Raw genomic sequence first — 18,774 nt, forward strand, 5'->3', positions numbered from 1 at the left:
AGACCTATAGTTTTTAAGTGGGTAGGATTTCAGTTCAGCCAAAGATGTTATACAATGTTCTGGAGGATGCCGCTGCAGCAAACTTGGGTTGAAACGTTTACCCCTCTGACTCGCTACGAGCAAAGGTCATAGTGTAGTATTATCTTTGCTACGAGTGTAGATTGCGAGAAGAGTGAAGATGAAGATTTATCCAACCCACTCAGTTTGAAATTGTGAAAGGAAATGTCCAGGTATGCAACATATCATACATGGTAGTGTACATGCTGCCTACTTTGTAATGTTAAAGGCGCGGTATTCTTCTGTTTATTTCTAGGGAATTTAGCTTTTTCAAAGAAAAATTACCAAAAACGTGAAAGATGGCGTTTGTTGTTCATATCGTGTCATTTAATTTGTAAATATCTGTTTATTTTATAAACCTTGAAGACTAAAACCAAAATGCAACTTTGTCGTTTGTGTTTAAAAAACTCGGAACTTTGTGTTTCCTTATTTACAGGTGGCATTTTGAATAAAATAGAATCATTAACATCAATAAAGGTAGGTCTTTTACGTTAAGCACAGTTTAATTTTTAAGAAAATACTGTTTCAGATCGCCAAAGGCGACAACTTACCACAGACCTGCTGCGAATCATGTGCGGCAAACGTTTACTCGTCCTACAAATTTCAACAAACCATCATCAAAGCAAATGAAACGCTACTGAGCTTGACCTCTGATAACTTACAATTTCTCGTAGACACTGAAGGTTTGCAGATGAAGCAGGAGATTAAAGAAGAAGCTTCGTCAGGCGAAGAACGGTTTGATGATGACCTGAACAGTAACTCCTCACGAGCCTCCAGTACATTAGAGATAAGCGATCTTGTAATGTTAGACTACAAAAAGGATGAAAGTGAAGACAACACAAAAGACATTTTGGAAAATTGTGACGAAATTATTTACGATTTAGACGATTCTCAAGTGGGCGAAGTATCGTCGGAATCTGAAGATTTCGAATGTTTACAGTGCGGTGCGAAGTTTAGCTCGAAAAAATCATTACAGCAGCATATGGCCAAGCATAAAGTTGATAGTTGCCCGTTTTGTCAGGTGGTGATGAGACGAGACAATCTTAAAAAACACATTCAGATACATACGGATTCACCGGAGGTATGCGAAATATGTGGTAAACTCGCGAAGAACAAGGAAAGTTTGCGCGGTCATATGAACTATGCACATAAGAAAAAGGCCAAAATCAAATGCAAGGAGTGTGGGAAGGAATTTAAGTCCACGCATCACTATAATACACATTTTAGGAACGTTCACTTAGGTAGGTATGTCGAAATTGTAACGTCTCTTCTCACTTTGAGCTAATACAGGGATTAGAAATCATCAATGCGACATTTGCGGGAAGAAGTTCTTCTCCAATTACGATTTAAATAAACACATCACTATGACACATAAAAAGGCTAGGCCTTATGAGTGTTCGTATTGCGGAAAAGGATTTTCCAGTCCGTATGCGAGAAAGACGCACATAAGGCAGCACACTCTGGAAACACCTTATCATTGTGACATTTGCACGGCTGGATTTAGGCAGAAAGTTTCCTTACTTACCCATATTAGAAGTAAACACAGTACAATGAAAAAGGAAAATAATTGACAGATAATTGTAATTTAAGATCTCATTGTTATATGCATGAATCTTTTTTGTTACTCTGTGGTATCAAGTGCTTGAATAAAGTGTAATTCCATACTAAGTTTGCTTATTAAATGAAAATATTACAGACTCTCTTCTTTCTCAGAGTAGAAAGCAGTTCTTGTCATTACTAGACTACAGATGTCTATCTGACCAAGCAGATGACCGACGAGATTCAATGTGGCAATGGTATGATCATGATGGCTATTTGATTTTGTTGTATTCTAAGTTTTTTCTTGTTACCTTTTCTTAAATGAAAAAGTCGTATGGAAATGATCTTGGTTCTGTGATGATACTTGGGGTTTTGTGCCAGTCTTAAATGTCACAACTAGGCTGCTATATTTTTCGTAGTTTGTTCACTGCACATTTTAAATACGGGACCGGGCATTAGGCCGCAAGACAGTAAACCGCAAAGGGAATAGATCGCAGACGTGACCCTGACGCGTCGCCCCTCGGTGGGGGGTCCGGGTCGTGGAGAAAAAACCCGAATTTGATGGCTCCTTGCTTTATTTTAAGTGCAACAACCTAATGCCTGCATCCCAATGTCTGTGTCCTAATGTCTTGCGGCCCATTGCCATAGCGCCTTTAAATAATCTAAGCAGCCTAATTTTTTTCACTTCTTCAGGCTATACCTTTGTACGATATGCATTTTTTAATTTCTCCAGAACACGTCGAATTTCTATAAATTTCCATAATTTCAAACAGTTCCAAGATTGGGCTACTAGTTCAAAAGTTACAGCCCTTTGAATTTTCTTTCGAAATTGCTTTCCAGTCTATAACTTTTGATTGAGAAGTCTGAATAAATGGCAGTTCAAAATGTACGGAGTCTTGCAAGATCTGTAGAGGCCCGGTTTTTGAATAGATAAATTAAATACAACAAGTATTAGTGCGCCATCTGCTTGACAATCGATAATTCTATCAATAATAGTTTTAGAAGTCTAGTTGAGATGTCGCCACGTATGCAACTTCTTTTAAAATTTCATTCAAATTTATGCGATTAATAGCAACGTTGCACTTATTATTCCTTAAATAGCAGTTCAAAATGAATGGAGTCTTGCAAGATCTGTAGAGCAATTGTAGTTTAAAGGCCCGGTTTTTGAATAGATAGATTAAATACAATAAGTACTAGTGCGCCATCTCCATGGCAATCGATACACTTTCTATCAATTATAGTTTTAGAAGTCTAGTTGAGATGTCGCCACGTACGCACCTTTTAAAATTTTATTTGAATCTATGCGATTAATAGCAATGTTGCACTTAGTATTCCTTAAATGCAGCGCCGTTTTTAAGTTTTTCGGGGCCCTGGGCCATTCGTTCGTGGAGGCCCTCCTTACCCTCAATAAAAACGGCAGATTGTGGAGATTCAAGCAAATCCCTAATTTGAATATGGGCACTCGATATTTGTGTAGCCTGGTTTGTAGGCAACACATCATGCTCAATGAACAGAAAACATTTATTTTTGCAATTCGTAACTTCTTATGCATAGGAATTTATTTAAAGCCCTTGGAAGAACAATCTCAATAACAGGTACATTAAACTGAACCGTTTTACAACAACTTTCACACGAAGATCGCACAAACAACACATTTTTTCATGATTGCAAACTGCGTAACACTTTTGCTTTATTTCGCTGCCAATTTCACTACCGTTTCTATATCCGTAGTTCTATCAAATAAACTCTAGGCTCAATTCTTTAAAGAACAGCTTCGCACCATCGCCAGCTGCTGCAATCATGTAATCGTTCCGATTTTAACCTTGAGAAGTTTGAATTGTATTAGAATGGGTTTTTTGCGAGATCTCCACGGTTTCCTCCTGTTTTGGTTACAAAGCATTTCCCTTTTCAATTTGTATTGTCTGAATTCAATACTAACGTTTCTCATCCATCGAGAACTACATGTCTTCGATTGCACGACCCAGAGCAAACAGTATCATATTCCGCAAAAGTTGAGTCTGCCGCTTTCCTGTCACTCCCAGTAGCCAGTTCCCTAATTTAAACCTGTAAGCGAGAAAGGAATGATAACAAAGTTTAATTTTTGACTATAAATAAACAAACATTCATTATGCATTTGAGGTTAAAACTTCAAAAATATCTATGGTTTTTATACATAGATATATAAATACCTAGATACAGCCATCCTTAACAAACGTACCTCGGTTTTTAAAAAACATATCAAAGAAATTTGTACATCTCTCCATTACTTTCTAACCAAGAAGAAACATGTTCTATCTCTTTTTATTGCATTAACCACTATGTCGTATGCGAATCGGACGCTTAAAACAAACTTGGCGCGTCTCATAAGTCATGTGACAGTTGACACATTTCACGATCGCGCGAAATCAAATCTAACTAAAAATATTCGCCCTAAACATGATGGGCGGTTTTTTCACTAAATATTATGTAATTATTGCGTTATCAATTGAATACGAATAACATTAGTGCTTGCCATAATGATAGACGCGTCCATAATTGTTATTCCTGAAATAGTTTTATTACATAGAGCTACGCCATTCAAATTTGCGACTATGTTTACCTTGTTTGGCATGATGTGCTGCAGTGAATTCATTGCTAGCTTGCAGAATATCAAAAAAAACCGTAAGTAAGTAAAGTTTATGTTCAACATTTTAATTTTAACTGCATGGTTTTAGGCGTAATGGTAACGGAGAGTTGTTACAGGAAGTGAATTCGTTTCCAATTATCATTTTTTGGCCTATATGATGTTGATGCAGTGCGTTTGTATCATGATCACAAAGAAGGATCCGTGCAATATTCTTAGGAAAACGAGATTTATAGACTGTGTGTGCGTGCAATATCAAATTTTGGTCGCTACGCGTCTTGCCTACCTTTCGGCATATGTCCAATCGGTGGGTTTTCTTTTTGAAATTATAGTGCTAATTGTAGTAAGTAAGCTACACGTGTACATTTATTTAAAATAAATACAACATCTTAACAATGATATCCAATTGGTGATAATACTCATTTAGTGAACATTCATTACGTTTGTAAAAGTTCACAATCCGAATCATCGTCAGATGAAATTGACAAATCCGAATCATCACTGTCATTCTTAACCGAGTTCTTAACACTTATTATAAAGTTCAGAAACATCAACCAATAATTAATCACTTTCCATATGTTCACACACTTTCTTCCAGTTGTCAGCTGTAATTTTTTCAAATTCTTCGTTTGCCAGCTTTCTAAGTAACATCTTCCATTTTAAATGTAACATTTCTTGCTACTATGCCATTTAAATAAATAAAAAGGCGGTTTATTTATGTTGTAAAGTCTCAAATCTGAAAATTTTCTGCGTGATTTGTGCTAACAATTTGATTGACAGTTATAATAAATAATGCGAATCTTGTCTTCCATGCTCAGGGTCCCTCTATAAAGGATAGCGCTATACGTAATTAATGTGCCGAAAGTGATGGTAATAGATGGTACGTCCTTTTGAACTATGTTGGTGTATGGCTGTATCTATGTATTTATATATCTATGTTTTTATAAACAGAGCTCTGACATCTAACGTTAGTTTCATAAAGTACATCACTAAATTAGTGTGACGACATCTTTGAGGTGTAAGTTCCAACTAAAATAATGGTGGTAATAAAGTGTCCTGCATTTAGCGATAAAATGTTAGTCCCCAATAATAAAGACAGATGTCAGCACAATGTATTCTGCTTTGATTATTTTAATATTAACCAAAAACTCAGGCAAGGCTATCAACATTTTGGGATTTGTGAATTTCGCTGTCAAAGGAGTAAACCACGAAACTCGAAAATTAAACATTTCGCTCCTGTATTATAGCCTATTCCTTTGCGTCATAGCGTTTTTGGAATGCCAAAGGACAGGGTGGGTAAACGGACGGCCGTCCGTATAGGTACCTCTTTGGTATACCTATACCTAGATTTTTGACGATTTTAATAAAGTATCTGTTCGCAATACACGAGTTAAATCGGCATAAGAGTACGCCACAATAAATAAGAATTTTAAATCGGTGATCATTTTAAAGACTTGAGAGTTAAGTTTCATGTGAGTTAGGTTAGATACAAGATTTGTAAAAATTTAAAACGCCCAAACTAATCTGACCTAACCTTCAATCAACTCCTTGAACATTATCTTGATACCAGATTTTTGACCTAACCTAACTAGCACGCTAACCTAACCTCACTTAAATTTTATTTTAACCTTCGATCTCTTCGCACATTATATTCTCCTGATACCAGATTTCTGAGCTAACCTAACTAGCACGCTAACCTAACCTCACTTAAATTTTATTTTAACCTTCGATCTCCTCGCACATTATATTCTCCTGATACCAGATTTCTGAGCTAACCTAACTAGCACGCTAACCTAACCTCACTTAAATTTTATTTTAACCTTCGATCTCCTCGCACATTATATTCTCCTGATACCAGATTTCTGAGCTAACCTAACTAGCACGCTAACCTAACCTCACTTAAATTTTATTTTAACCTTCGATCTCCTCGCACATTATATTCTCCTGATACCAGATTTCTGAGCTAACCTAACTAGCACGCTAACCTAACCTCACTTAAATTTTATTTTAACCTTCGATCTCCTCGCACATTATATTCTCCTGATACCAGATTTCTGAGCTAACCTAACTAGCACGCTAACCTAACCTCACTTAAATTTTATTTAACCTTCGATCTCCTCGCACATTATATTCTCCTGATACCAGATTTCTGAGCTAACCTAACTAGCACGCTAACCTAACCTCACTTAAATTTTATTTTAACCTTCGATCTCCTCGCACATTATATTCTCCTGATACCAGATTTCTGAGCTAACCTAACTAGCACGCTAACCTAACCTCACTTAAATTTTATTTTAACCTTCGATCTCCTCGCACATTATATTCTCCTGATACCAGATTTCTGAGCTAACCTAACTAGCACGCTAACCTAACCTCACTTAAATTTTATTTTAACCTTCGATCTCCTCGCACATTATATTCTCCTGATACCAGATTTCTGAGCTAACCTAACTAGCACGCTAACCTAACCTCACTTAAATTTTATTTTAACCTTCGATCTCCTCGCACATTATATTCTCCTGATACCAGATTTCTGAGCTAACCTAACTAGCACGCTAACCTAACCTCACTAAAATTTTATTTTAACCTTCGATCTCCTCGCACATTATTATTCTCCTGATACCAGATTTCTGTGCTAACCATAGGCTGCATTTACTCTTAAGATTCACTCGGAACAGAATATGCGTTTATTTTGTTTGTACTGTTTTCAATATAAAAATTATTTACAGAAGTTGTACTTTATTTTCCTCCCCAATAACAAAACTGAAGATTACAGTACAATAAGCACCTGGTCCTTCGCACTTTGCCGAAAACACTTACAAATTTGGTAAGTATCAGGAAGATATAAAGTGAAAGGAGGTCTTTCAGTCCCAAATACACCTGTTCTTTGTAGATGAACTTACGTAAAAGGTGTCTTCCTACTAGGAGAACAGAATTCACGAAGAGGTCTTTTTCTATCACTATGAGAGCTATTTCAAAGCTTAATTTCGTTTTAAAAATTTGCCATTCTGTATCGGGATCATATGATGTGCGAGGAGGTGTTTCTTTTCCTAATACTACACCTGTTACTTGTCGACAAACTTATGGAAAAGGTTACAAAAGTTACAGCCCTTTGAATTTTCTTTCGAAATTGGTTTCTAGTCTATAACTTTTGATTGAGAAGTCTGATCGAAAAAGTACGAATTGTTTGGATTCTACGCACCAAAATTAATAAGAAAAAGTGTTTTCCCGAGAAATTTTGGTGCAGTCGATTTTTGGTAAAAAAGGAAGGTTATTACTCAGATTTAGTATATTTAAATCTGTGCCGAAACTTAGTGCCTACATGTCTTGGTTTTAGTGTGACGTTGCCCAACTTATCATAACAGATAATTTTGTTATCAATTTACCGTTGCTAGTTATAAAACAAGCGATTGAAGTGGATGACACCCATTTACATTCTCAATATGAAGCTGATAATTGCGGTGCTGTGTGCGCTTCTATCGTTTTGCGCTTGCACCGAGGTTCCAATCATCGGAATTCTATCACAAGAAACATACTCAGTGAAACACCTTTTTCCTGATGAGGATTACCATAGTTTTATCGCCGCCTCGTATGTGAAACTATTGGAGAGCGCCGGAGCACGAGTGGTGCCCATTTGGTGAGTGAAATGCACCAAACAATTTGATTAACTTTTACTGTTTTAGGATTGGACAGGATGAGGAATACTACCGTAAGGTTGTTGAGTGCACCAATGGGTATGGGTAAATGGACCGGAAGTGCTATTTTAGATGTTTCAATTTCAGGATGTTGTTTCCGGGAGGTGCCACCTACTTCAATCAAAGTTGCGGTTACGCAGAAGCTGGGCAGATGATATATGATGTGGCGTTAGAAAGGAACCGCAATGGCGACTATTACCCGATCTGGGGTATTTGTTTGGGAATGGAATTGTTAATTGAGGTCGCCAATGGATTAGGCCAACGAGAAGTTAGAGAAGCGTGCTTATCAAAGAAGGTTTCACTCCCTTTGGAGTTTCGAAAGGGTAAAGTTGGCGACCGCCTTTTGACTGCGACTCACACTCAGTTTCTAGATATTCAATCAAGCCGAACGTTTGGCAGCGCTCCCAAGGAGGTGATCAAAATCTTACTAAACGAAAACGTCACCTACAATTACCATCAGTTTTGCGTCACCGAAAAGGGCCTGAAAGAGTTCGGCTTGGAAAAGGATTGGGTCATCTTATCTACCAACAGAGATATTAACGGATTAGAGTTTATATCAAGTTACGAGTCCAAACATTATCCATTCTATGGCGTTCAGTTTCACCCGGAGAAGAACATGTTTGAATTCAAGGACAGTTTGAATATTCCACACTCGAAAAATGCCGTAGTTGTTTCGCAATATTTGGCTAATGAGTTTGTGGAAGAGACACGAAGGAACAGTCACTCATTTAATGATTGGGAATCTGAACAGAAATCCCTAATCTATAACTACCCCGCCCAGTTTACTGGAATTAAAAATAGCTCTTATGAGCAGTTGTACATGTTTAAGAAATCTGATTATAAAATATTCTTTTAAAATAAGAATCCGAAATTGTAGTTATAAAGGCTTAGGATGAGAGTGTAGGCGTAGATCCGATTCAAAATTTAACTGATTTATTACGAGAATATTTGAGTTTTGAAAGCTACTTTCTGCGTGTTCTCTTACAGTTTAAGATCTGGAAAATGTTAAAAGTTTGTGTTTGCAGTTTGTATAGGTACCTACCCAGTTGTTTTTGTCGAATTTTAAAGCATTTCAGAAGATATTCAAAGATTACCTAAATATAATCCAAAATGCAAAAGAAATATGGAGTTTGATTTACTGGCAATTGGATTAATAATTTTTTTGGAAAAAGGTTCAATGCCAAAACAGCCGGGGTAGACAAGATCTATCACAAAACCTAGGCATATTATTACGGACACTAGGACTGGCATTGGCACAGAAAACGTCACCATACGTAAGTATAAAGTAAGGGTGGATTATCATTTCAAAACTGCGAAAAGTTCATTTTCAACGTTCACAGGGTTCATGATAAACCAATTAAGTATAATTAATCAAGAAAAATTATTGCGTTGCAAAATTAACACCCCTCATAGAAGCAGAATGGTGGATTTTGCTAAGCAGCAGGACAGGACGCAGTGCAGCGCTGCTAAACAAACCAGTATGAAGGGGCACTTACGAGTATTTACTTTGAATTTTGCAAGTATAAGCATTTGCTTACTTTTATTCATATGGCCAATATTAGCATCCCTGTGAATTAAAAATAGAATAAAATTAAATTTGAAATCAGTATCTTATTTAGCGACCTATGTGCCAGTAAATCTTAATTGGGACCTGGTAATAATGTAGGTACCTGCGCTCAATAGTAAGATAGCAGTAAGATAAAATTAAGCGATTCCATTGTTTACCGTTAGATGCCAGTGTAAGTTATTTATCCATAAAGTCACTAAATATAGAAAGTACCGCAATCCATTCGGCTCGTGTGTTAGAGAGAGAACGCATGATATTTGCCCATAAATGGCGGAAGTTACCAGATTCTAGTAACTTTAATGTTAGGGATTGTTCCACCTGTTTGGAGATATCTGTATATATTTTTATAAAACATGACAGTACTATGAAGTTAGGTTATAAAAAATTACAGCTATTCAGATTTTATTTGTCAATTTTTTTAAGTTGGCAGCAAATTTGCCCAAAAATGGCGGATGATTGCGGTACTTTCTACAATGCGATCAAAAATGAGTTGCTGTCGAGTTACCTTTGGAATTTTTGTTTACATGGAAAATCGTATTTAACTTGAACTTCCAAAGGCAACTCGACAGCAACTCATTTTTGATCGCCCGTTATATCTAGTGACTTTATTTATCCATAAAGTCATTAGATATAGAAAGTACCGCAATCATCCGCCATTTTTGGGGAAATTTGCTGCCAACTTAAAAAAATTGACAAATAAAATCTGAATACCTGTCATTTTTTATAACCTAACTTCATACTACTGTCATGTTTTATAAAAATACCGGGTGATTCATTAGAAGTGAGGACAATTTGAATTTCCCGCAAATCAAAAAAATTATGAAGGTGGTACTAACTGATGATCATTTATTTAATTGCAGTGGTGTATCACCATGCATTCAGTAAATCGTTTACTTATTTAAAATCTACAAATACTGCTTCTGTTTTACCACAACTACCAAAACTAACACTAGACACAGTCACGTTTCTTACATATTTTAGTGCATCAACTCTAAAAATTGTTCAAAATGGAAAAAGTAATAAACCGCAAATGGCACACAACAATTAACGGCGACACTGGTTTCTTAAATGACAGTCATGACAGAAAAAAATTACTAACGAAATTCAAACCGTCAATCTAACAATGCAAAAAATACTAAAACCTTACGCGCGAAATTCAAGCGTTCATTACTTCTAATGAATCACCCGGTATATACAGATATCTCCAAACAGGTGGAACAATTCCTAGCATTAAAGTTACTAAAATCTGGTAACTTCCGCCATTTTTGGGCAAAAATCATGCGTTCTCTCTCTAACACACGAGCCCAATGGATTGCGGTACTTTCTATATTCAGTGACTTTATTTATCCAATTTATTCATAGTCAGTACCTTTTACCTTTTTTGGAGCGGGCAGACGGCCACAACATAGTAGAAACGAGATAAAGTGAAATAATTTTTCCTTTTACATTGAGATGAATAGTACACTGATCAATGTGATGTATGTACATGTACACCAAATCATTGATTATACACGTACGTTATAATCAATGACCAAATGCGTTGACAATGCCCCAAATGTTAAACAAAGCAAAGGCCTGCATTTTTTAGCGCATTTTTTAAGAATAAAAAAATGTGCTATTGTTTGCGTTTTGTCCGTCCGTCTGTCTGGACCGACTTCAGCCGTTTTGAACTACTTCTAGGGGAATGGTCCTAGAGTCCTGGAATTTTTTTGCAGTAGGCACCCTACTCCTTGAAGGTGTGCCAGATGGCCATTAAATTTCGGTGTCTAACCCCCCCCCCCCACTAATTATTTCCTGAGATGCTGTTTTTGAAAGTAAAAGTGCGTGTAAACACATGTTCTACCCTTCATGGTATTCTAATGAAAGGTCTCATCGAAATAAATTGGTTTGTACAAACTATCACCTTCCTCTGCGACTCTTTTTAGAGATCAGTGAGCGACGGGGCCTGAGGGGGGGGGGGGAAGTTAAAAATTAATGATATCTCTCATCGTACTCTAAAGAAAGGTCTCAACGAAAGGAATTAATTTCTACCAACCACAGCCCTCCTCCTCGAACTCTTATCGTGATCGGGTATATTCCCTTATACCTCAAGAACGGATTATCGGAAGAGGGAACTCACAAAGGGCGATTGAGACGTCTACAAGCAATATATCCATTGGTGATGTCAAAACAAGAGTTGTGCACAATTTATACTTGTTGTTACTTACGGGCCAGGTGGAATTGCATAGGCTACGGGCCATTAAAAAGTAGTGTAATGAAAATGGGGAAGGGGGGGGGAAGCTCTGCTTTTTGCTTCATTCCATTTTAAAGTATTCCTTTCTCTAAAATCAATTAGAATTTATAGTTTTTTTTATTGCGGCTGATAATTAAAAGTAACAAACTATACATAATCCAAACGAGGCGCGTCGCTTGTAATTGTGTTTCAGCCATTTTAAAATACGACAAAAAATGATAAATTCATTGTAAAACACTTCAATAAAAACAGAATTTTTTTATGAACAACCTAAAATCAACCCCAATGAGAGAAACGTGTTAATAATTTATTAATAAGGTGCAAGAAACTCAATACAGCACAGACTTATAAATTTCCAACGGGCCAATATGACCTACAGGACAGGTGGCAATCGCCACCCGCCCTCCCGGGCCAGTCCGCCCCTGGTTGTTACGTTTATAGGGTCGCTTATAGTCCCCTTAAGGGCGAGAAAAAATATATTGCACCGCAAAATTGACAACCCTCGTAGCATAGAAAGTAAGTGCAAAGAGGATTTTCAGGAGATAATTCGTAACCTCAAAAATGCTAACGGTTAAATGTTTCGTGAGGTATACAGGGTGTTCATTTGAAAACCTCCCACCACGGATTTATCGAAAACCACTGATTAAAGGAAAAAACGCCGAGACACGTCAAAAGATTTGTCAAGACGGACAACTTTTTAACCAAAAACTACTTTACCCCTTTTACCTTCTGCCCCCCAGGGCCATTCCCCTAAACATTTTAAATGAGAAGTCGTATCGAGTAATAAATTGTTTGAAAGGTCTTTCGAAGTCCTTTATTTTGACGTTTGATTTTTTAAAATCGGCCGATTCGTTTTCGAGAAAATTAAAAAAATGTTTATTTAATTTATTTATTTAACTTGAATGAACTTGTTCGGATAGAAAACAAAAACAAACGAAAATATCACTTATTTGTTGCTATGGGAAAGATTGCCTTAGTTACCTTTGTGACAATCTTGGGGTAGTGAATATTAATTTATTGATTCAGATTTTACTTCCAAAATGGTTTACACACTAGCCGAAAAAGTGGAAATTATTCTAATTATACAAAGGTAACTAACTGCAAATAAAATTATTTCTTTCTCATAGCAACAAACAAGTGATATTATCGTTTGTTTTTGTTTTCTATCTGAATAAACTAAGATAGGTCGATTAAACAAAGATTTTTCTAATTTTCTCGAAAATGACCGATTTAAAAAAATCAAACGTTAAATCAAAAAACTTCGAAAGAACTTTCAAACAAGCTATTACTTGAATGACTCTGGGAGCAGAGGGTGAAGTAGGTTTTGCTTAGAAAGTTGTCCCCCTTGACAAATCTTTTGACGCGTCTCGTCGTTTTTTCAGTAGTTTTCGATAAATCCGTGGTGAGATATATGTATGGCTTCTAATCAACCAGGGAAACGAGTACCTACGCGCCGTAAACCGCACCCCTCACAATAATTAAGTGCAAAGTAAGGAAGAGTAGATAATTCATAATCATCAACATTGACGTTTACTGAAAAACATTTGAAAAAGATGAAAGTATGTAAGATTGGTTGCATACCTTTAGGGGTAAGTATTTGACTTGAATTGAACATAGGGCGGATTTTGTGCGTTCAGAGTGAAAATGTACACACTGTATATAGACATTTAAGAAAAATTCCCTGTAAGTATATTGTTTTTAATATTCTCTTATCCAAATAGTGGGCCGATTTAAAATACGATTATTGCAACTAATGAACGTCGAAAACTCATGCCAGATTAAAAAGATTATCCAACATCTTCGCAACTCATTTACAGAAATGTTAATTAAGTGTAAAGCGTCCTTTAAGGATTTAAAAGGTGTTAAGGGACTTAGAGCGAGCGACCTGTGGGAGTAAAATGTGATTTTAACGTGTTTTTTTACACACTTTATAACATCACGTTTCTCTAATTTCCAAACCAAGCACCCTGAAAATGAGCAGTCAAAATTGTAGGATATTTACAAGCTGAGCGAGAGATAATGACCTTTGTAATTTCAAAAGGCATTAAATAACAAATTTTCCTTTTGATCTAAATTTGCGAGCCAATGGCTAAGTAAAATGTGTACGTTCTTTGTATACAAGTACATAGTAATTACTCCACGACCACGGTCAACAAAATTGGTAGAAGGTACATATTTAAGTTAATGAGAAAGTAAACAAACTGCGTCTTTGCTAACGTCATCACGATATCATGGAATACTACTAGAATGCGTGCGAAACATGGTTCTCCTACGTTTTTCTGCTACCCTAAATTAGCACAAAGAACTTGTAGAAATATTGAAACGCGATCATATTATGTGTTTCACTCAAAAAGCATCTACATAAGTAGGCAGTTCCAGTAAAAGTCGTGACATAGGTCTCAACGAAAAAGCCCTCTTCCTCGATCGAGATTATGGACACAATTCATTACTTATATCTCCCAAATGGAGTGTGGGACCCACAAAGATAAAAAGGAAAGTCTGAGGCATAAGTATATGTATGCAAAGTGATGTCAATTTGAAAACTAAGCATCCAAGAGGGTGCTTTTTAAATTGTACACTTAGCTGTTAAACCCGACTTTCTAAATTTACGCACAATCAAAATTGACAAATAAGTAAAAAATCACAAGTAATCATAACAATGCGTCCGAAGAGGAAGAACAAGTCGAGGCTCAAAAGCGAAAAAAGGGAGCTGAACTGCAAGAAGGGAAGCTGAAGCCGAGGCAGAGGCACAAAAAAGATTATTGGAAAGGAAAAGGGAAACCACCAGAATCAGAATAATCTTTATCTTTATCTTTATCTTTATCTTTATCTTTATCTTTATCTTTATCTTTATCTTTATCTTTATCTTTATCTTTATCTTTAGCTTTACCTTTAGCTTTACCTTTACCTTTACCTTTACCTTTACCTTTACCTTTACCTTTACCTTTACCTTTACCTTTACCTTTACCTTTACCTTTACCTTTACCTTTACCTTTACCTTTTCCTTTACCTTTACCTTTACCTTTACCTTTACCTTTACCTTTACCTTTACCTTTACCTTTACCTTTACCTTACCTTTACCTTTACCTTTACCTTTACCTTTACCTTTACCTTTACCTTTACCTTTACCTTTACCTTTACCTTTACCTTTTTACCTTTACCTTTACCTTTACCTTTACCTTTACCTTTACCTTTACCTTTACCTTTACCTTTACCTTTACCTTTACCTTTACCTTTACCTTTACCTTTACCTTTACCTTTACCTTTACCTTTACTTTACCTTTACCTTTACCTTTACCTTTACCTTTACCTTTACCTTTACCTTTACCTTTACCTTTACCTTTACCTTTACCTTTACCTTTACCTTTACCTTTATCTTTATCTTTATCTTTATCTTTATCTTTATCTTTATCTTTATCTTTATCTTTATCTTTATCTTTATCTTTATCTTTATCTTTATCTTTATCTTTATTCCTGTTTATGCGCAATAGCACTTACATTTGTCAATTAGTTTCTAAAAAATTAAAATATATAACACACTACATGAATACTACCCTACCACCCTAAAGTCACTGGGAATGGTAGCAGAGTTAGAAAGCTCGCTAACGATTATCGGTATTGAAAATGCCCGTCAAATCAAATGGAAACGTTGGAAAAGGAATATGAAAGGAAAAGATAATCTGCGAAACATGTCAAAATAGCTTGAGGAGCAGTCAAATATTGCATGTGAAATTTTACCAACAATAACGTCATACGATAGTGGCAAAGAATTTTATAACGTGGACGGAGAGAATCGAAAAGTGGAGTTCAAGTCTAGAGAGTTAATTGGGAAAACCACAGAAGGGAAATGTTTGCAGAAATGCCCAGAATGTGGCGAAGAACACAAGACGTATGTGTGCGAGAAATTCAAGACGAAATCTGTGGAAGAAAAAACGCCTTTGCTATCTATGTTTGAATTCTGGTCACAATGTAGGGAGCTGCAGGAAGGACAGATGTGGATTAATTAATCTTCGACTGCGGGGGTTGTAATTTTTGTAGTACATCAAATATTTGTACTTCGTTAATCGCTATGTATAAATGATCCATAAGCAACCCCTTCAATTGCTCTTTAAGGTTAAAGTTCCCTTTGGTTTTAAAATTACAAATTTTATTAGAACATTTAGACTCATATGTAAAGTACTCCTCGATTGCGGGGGTTGTAATTTTTATAGTACATCAAATATTTGTACTTCATTAATCGATTATGTATAAATGATCTATAATCAACCCTTCAATTGCTCTTTAGGGTTAAAGTTCCCTTTGGTTTTAAAATTACGAATTTTACTAGAACATTCAGACTCATATGTAAAGTACTCTTCGATTGCGGGGGTTGTAATTTTTGTAGTACATCAAATATTTGTATTTCGTTAATCGATTATGTATCAATGATCCATAAGCAACCCTTCAATTGCTCTTTAAGGTTAAAGTTCCCTTTGGTTTTAAAATTACGAATGTTATGATTATATTCAGACCTATATGTAAAGTAGGTAATCCTCGATTACGGGGGTTGTAATTTTTGTAGTACATCAAATATTTGTACTTCGTTAATCGATTATGTATAAATGATCCATAAGCAACCCTTCAATTGCTCTTTAAGGTTAAAGTTCCCTTTGGTTTTAAAATTACGAATTTTATTAGAACATTCAGACTCATATGTAAAGTACTCTCGATTGCGGGGGTTGTAATTTTTGTAGTACATCAAATATTTGTACTTTCGTTAATTGTTTATGTATAAATGATCCATAAGAAACCCTTCAATTGCTCTTTACGGTTAAAGTTCCCTTTGTTTTTAAAATTACGAATTTATTAGAACATTAGAGTCATATGTAAAGTACTCCTCGATTGCGGGGGTTGTAATTTTTGTAGTACATCAAATATTTGTACTTCGTTAATTGACTATGTATAAATGATCCATAAGCAACCCTTTAATTGCTCTTTAAGGTTAAAGTTCCCTTTGGTTTTAAAATTACGAATGTTATGATTATATTCCGACCTATATGTATAGTAATCCTCAATTGCGGGGGTTGTAATTTTTGTAGTACATCAAATATTTGTGCTTCGTTAATTGATTATGTATAAATGATCCATAAGAAACCCTTCAATTGCTCTTTAAGGTTAAAGTTCCCTTTGGTTTTAAAATTACGAATTGTACTAAAACATTTAGACTCATATGTAAAGTACTCCTCGATTGCGGGGGTTGTAATTTTTGTAGTACTTCAAATATTTGTACTTCGTTAATTGATTATGTATAAATGATCCATAAGAAACCCTTCAATTGCTCTTTAAGGTTAAAGTTCCCTTTGGTTTTAAAATTACGAATTGTACTAAAACATTTAGACTCATATGTAAAGTACTCCTCGATTGCGGGGGTTGTAATTTTTGTAGTACTTCAAATATTTGTACTTCGTTAATTGATTATGTATAAATGATCCATAAGAAACCCTTCAATTGCTCTTTAAGGTTAAAGTTCCCTTTGGTTTTAAAATTACGAATTTTATTAGAACATTCAGACTCATATGTAAAGTACTCTTCGATTGCGGGGGTTGTAATTTTTGTAGTACATCAAATATTTGTATTTGATTAATCGATTATGTATAAATGATCCATAAGAAACCTTTCAATTGCTCTTTAAGGTTAAAGTTCCCTTTGTTTTTAAAATTACGACTGTCTTCAGACCTATATGTATAGTAATCCTCGATTGCGGGGGTTGTAATTTTTGTAGTACATCAAATATTTGTACTTCATTAATCGATTATGTATAAATGATCCATAAGCAACCCTTTAATTGCTCTTTAAGGTTAAAGTTCCCTTTAGTTTTAAAATTACGATTTTTATTAGAACATTTAGACTCACATGTAAAGTAATCCTCGATTGCGAGGGTTGTAATTTTTGTAGTACATCAAATATTTGTACTTCGTTAATCGATTATGTATAAATGATCCATAAGAAACCCTTCAATTGCTCTTTAAGGTTAAAGTTCCCTTTGGTTTTAAAATTACGAATTTTATTAGAACATTTAGACTCATATGTAAAGTACTCCTCGATTGCGGGGGTTGTAATTTTTGTAGTACATCAAATATTTGTACTTCGTTAATCGATTATGTATAAATGATCCATAAGCAACCCTTCACTTGCTCTTTAGGGTTAAAGTTCCCTTTGGTTTTAAAATTACGAATTTTATTAGAACATTCAGACTCATATGTAAAGTACTCTTCGATTGTGGGGGTTGTAATTTTTGTAGTACATCAAATATTTGTACTTCGTTAATTGATTATGTATAAATGATCCATAAGAAACCCATCAATTGCTCTCTAAGGTTAAAGTTCCTTTTGGTTTTAGAATTACGAATTTTATGATTTAATTGTACCCGACAGAAAACCTAACTGTCCAAATGGAGCCCCCATTATAGCTTATATTACTATATTACTACAAAGCTGGAATTACAAGCTGCATTAATGGGAAGCAGATTAATAATATCTGCGCATGAAAAGACAAAACTTACATGTGGACTGACAACATAACTACTCTCTGATGGATGAGAGGAAACAGTGGGAGGTATCACCAATTTGTGACGATATAGAATAGGTGAATTACAGGAACGTAAGTAATCCAGCCGATGAAGTCACAAGATATAGGACCAGAATAGATGACCATAAGGTACAAGGGCTCAAAGTTCTTATATGCAGAAGAACATGAGTGGCCAAAGGAGATCGTTCGAAAATTAAATCCAGAAGAGCTAAGAGATGAAATGAGCAAAGAGTTAGAGGACAAGACAACACATTTTCGCAAGGGAATTGAAGAATGTGAAAGATTCTGGATACAGAAAGCCAAGTAGAGAGTTTCACAGAAGAGATACCGATGACAAAAGAAAGAAGGCGAGAAAAGTAGGTTTTATAACCTGACACCAGAAATGAAGAACGGTTTAATATGCGGCTTAGTAGTTTGCATGATGGGAAAAAGGATCAAATTACACTTGACCCTAGATAAAGAATACCAGGAATGATTATTGAATATTACCATC

General features: G+C 35.5%; 2 protein-coding genes across 2 annotated transcripts; both read left to right on the forward strand.

Moving 5' to 3' along the window:
* Window positions 1-323: 323 nt before the first annotated feature.
* LOC116174756 (gastrula zinc finger protein XlCGF8.2DB-like) lies at window positions 324-1,725 on the forward strand. Its single transcript, XM_031492738.1, has 3 exons — window positions 324-534; window positions 587-1,298; window positions 1,348-1,725. Exons 1-3 carry the CDS (start codon window positions 436-438, stop codon window positions 1,626-1,628), a joined length of 1,092 nt encoding a protein of 363 aa, XP_031348598.1. The 5' UTR covers window positions 324-435; the 3' UTR covers window positions 1,629-1,725.
* Window positions 1,726-7,549: 5,824 nt separating this feature from the next.
* On the forward strand, window positions 7,550-9,036 carry LOC116173930 (gamma-glutamyl hydrolase-like). Its single transcript, XM_031491671.1, has 4 exons — window positions 7,550-7,856; window positions 7,903-7,953; window positions 8,002-8,237; window positions 8,286-9,036. The coding sequence occupies exons 1-4, from the start codon at window positions 7,639-7,641 to the stop codon at window positions 8,768-8,770; spliced, it is 990 nt and encodes a 329-aa protein (XP_031347531.1). The 5' UTR covers window positions 7,550-7,638; the 3' UTR covers window positions 8,771-9,036.
* The last annotated feature ends 9,738 nt before the right edge of the window (window positions 9,037-18,774 follow it).

The sequence above is a fragment of the Photinus pyralis genome, unplaced genomic scaffold (assembly GCF_008802855.1).
Source record: "Photinus pyralis isolate 1611_PpyrPB1 unplaced genomic scaffold, Ppyr1.3 Ppyr1.4_LG6, whole genome shotgun sequence".
NCBI lineage: Eukaryota > Metazoa > Arthropoda > Insecta > Coleoptera > Lampyridae > Photinus > Photinus pyralis.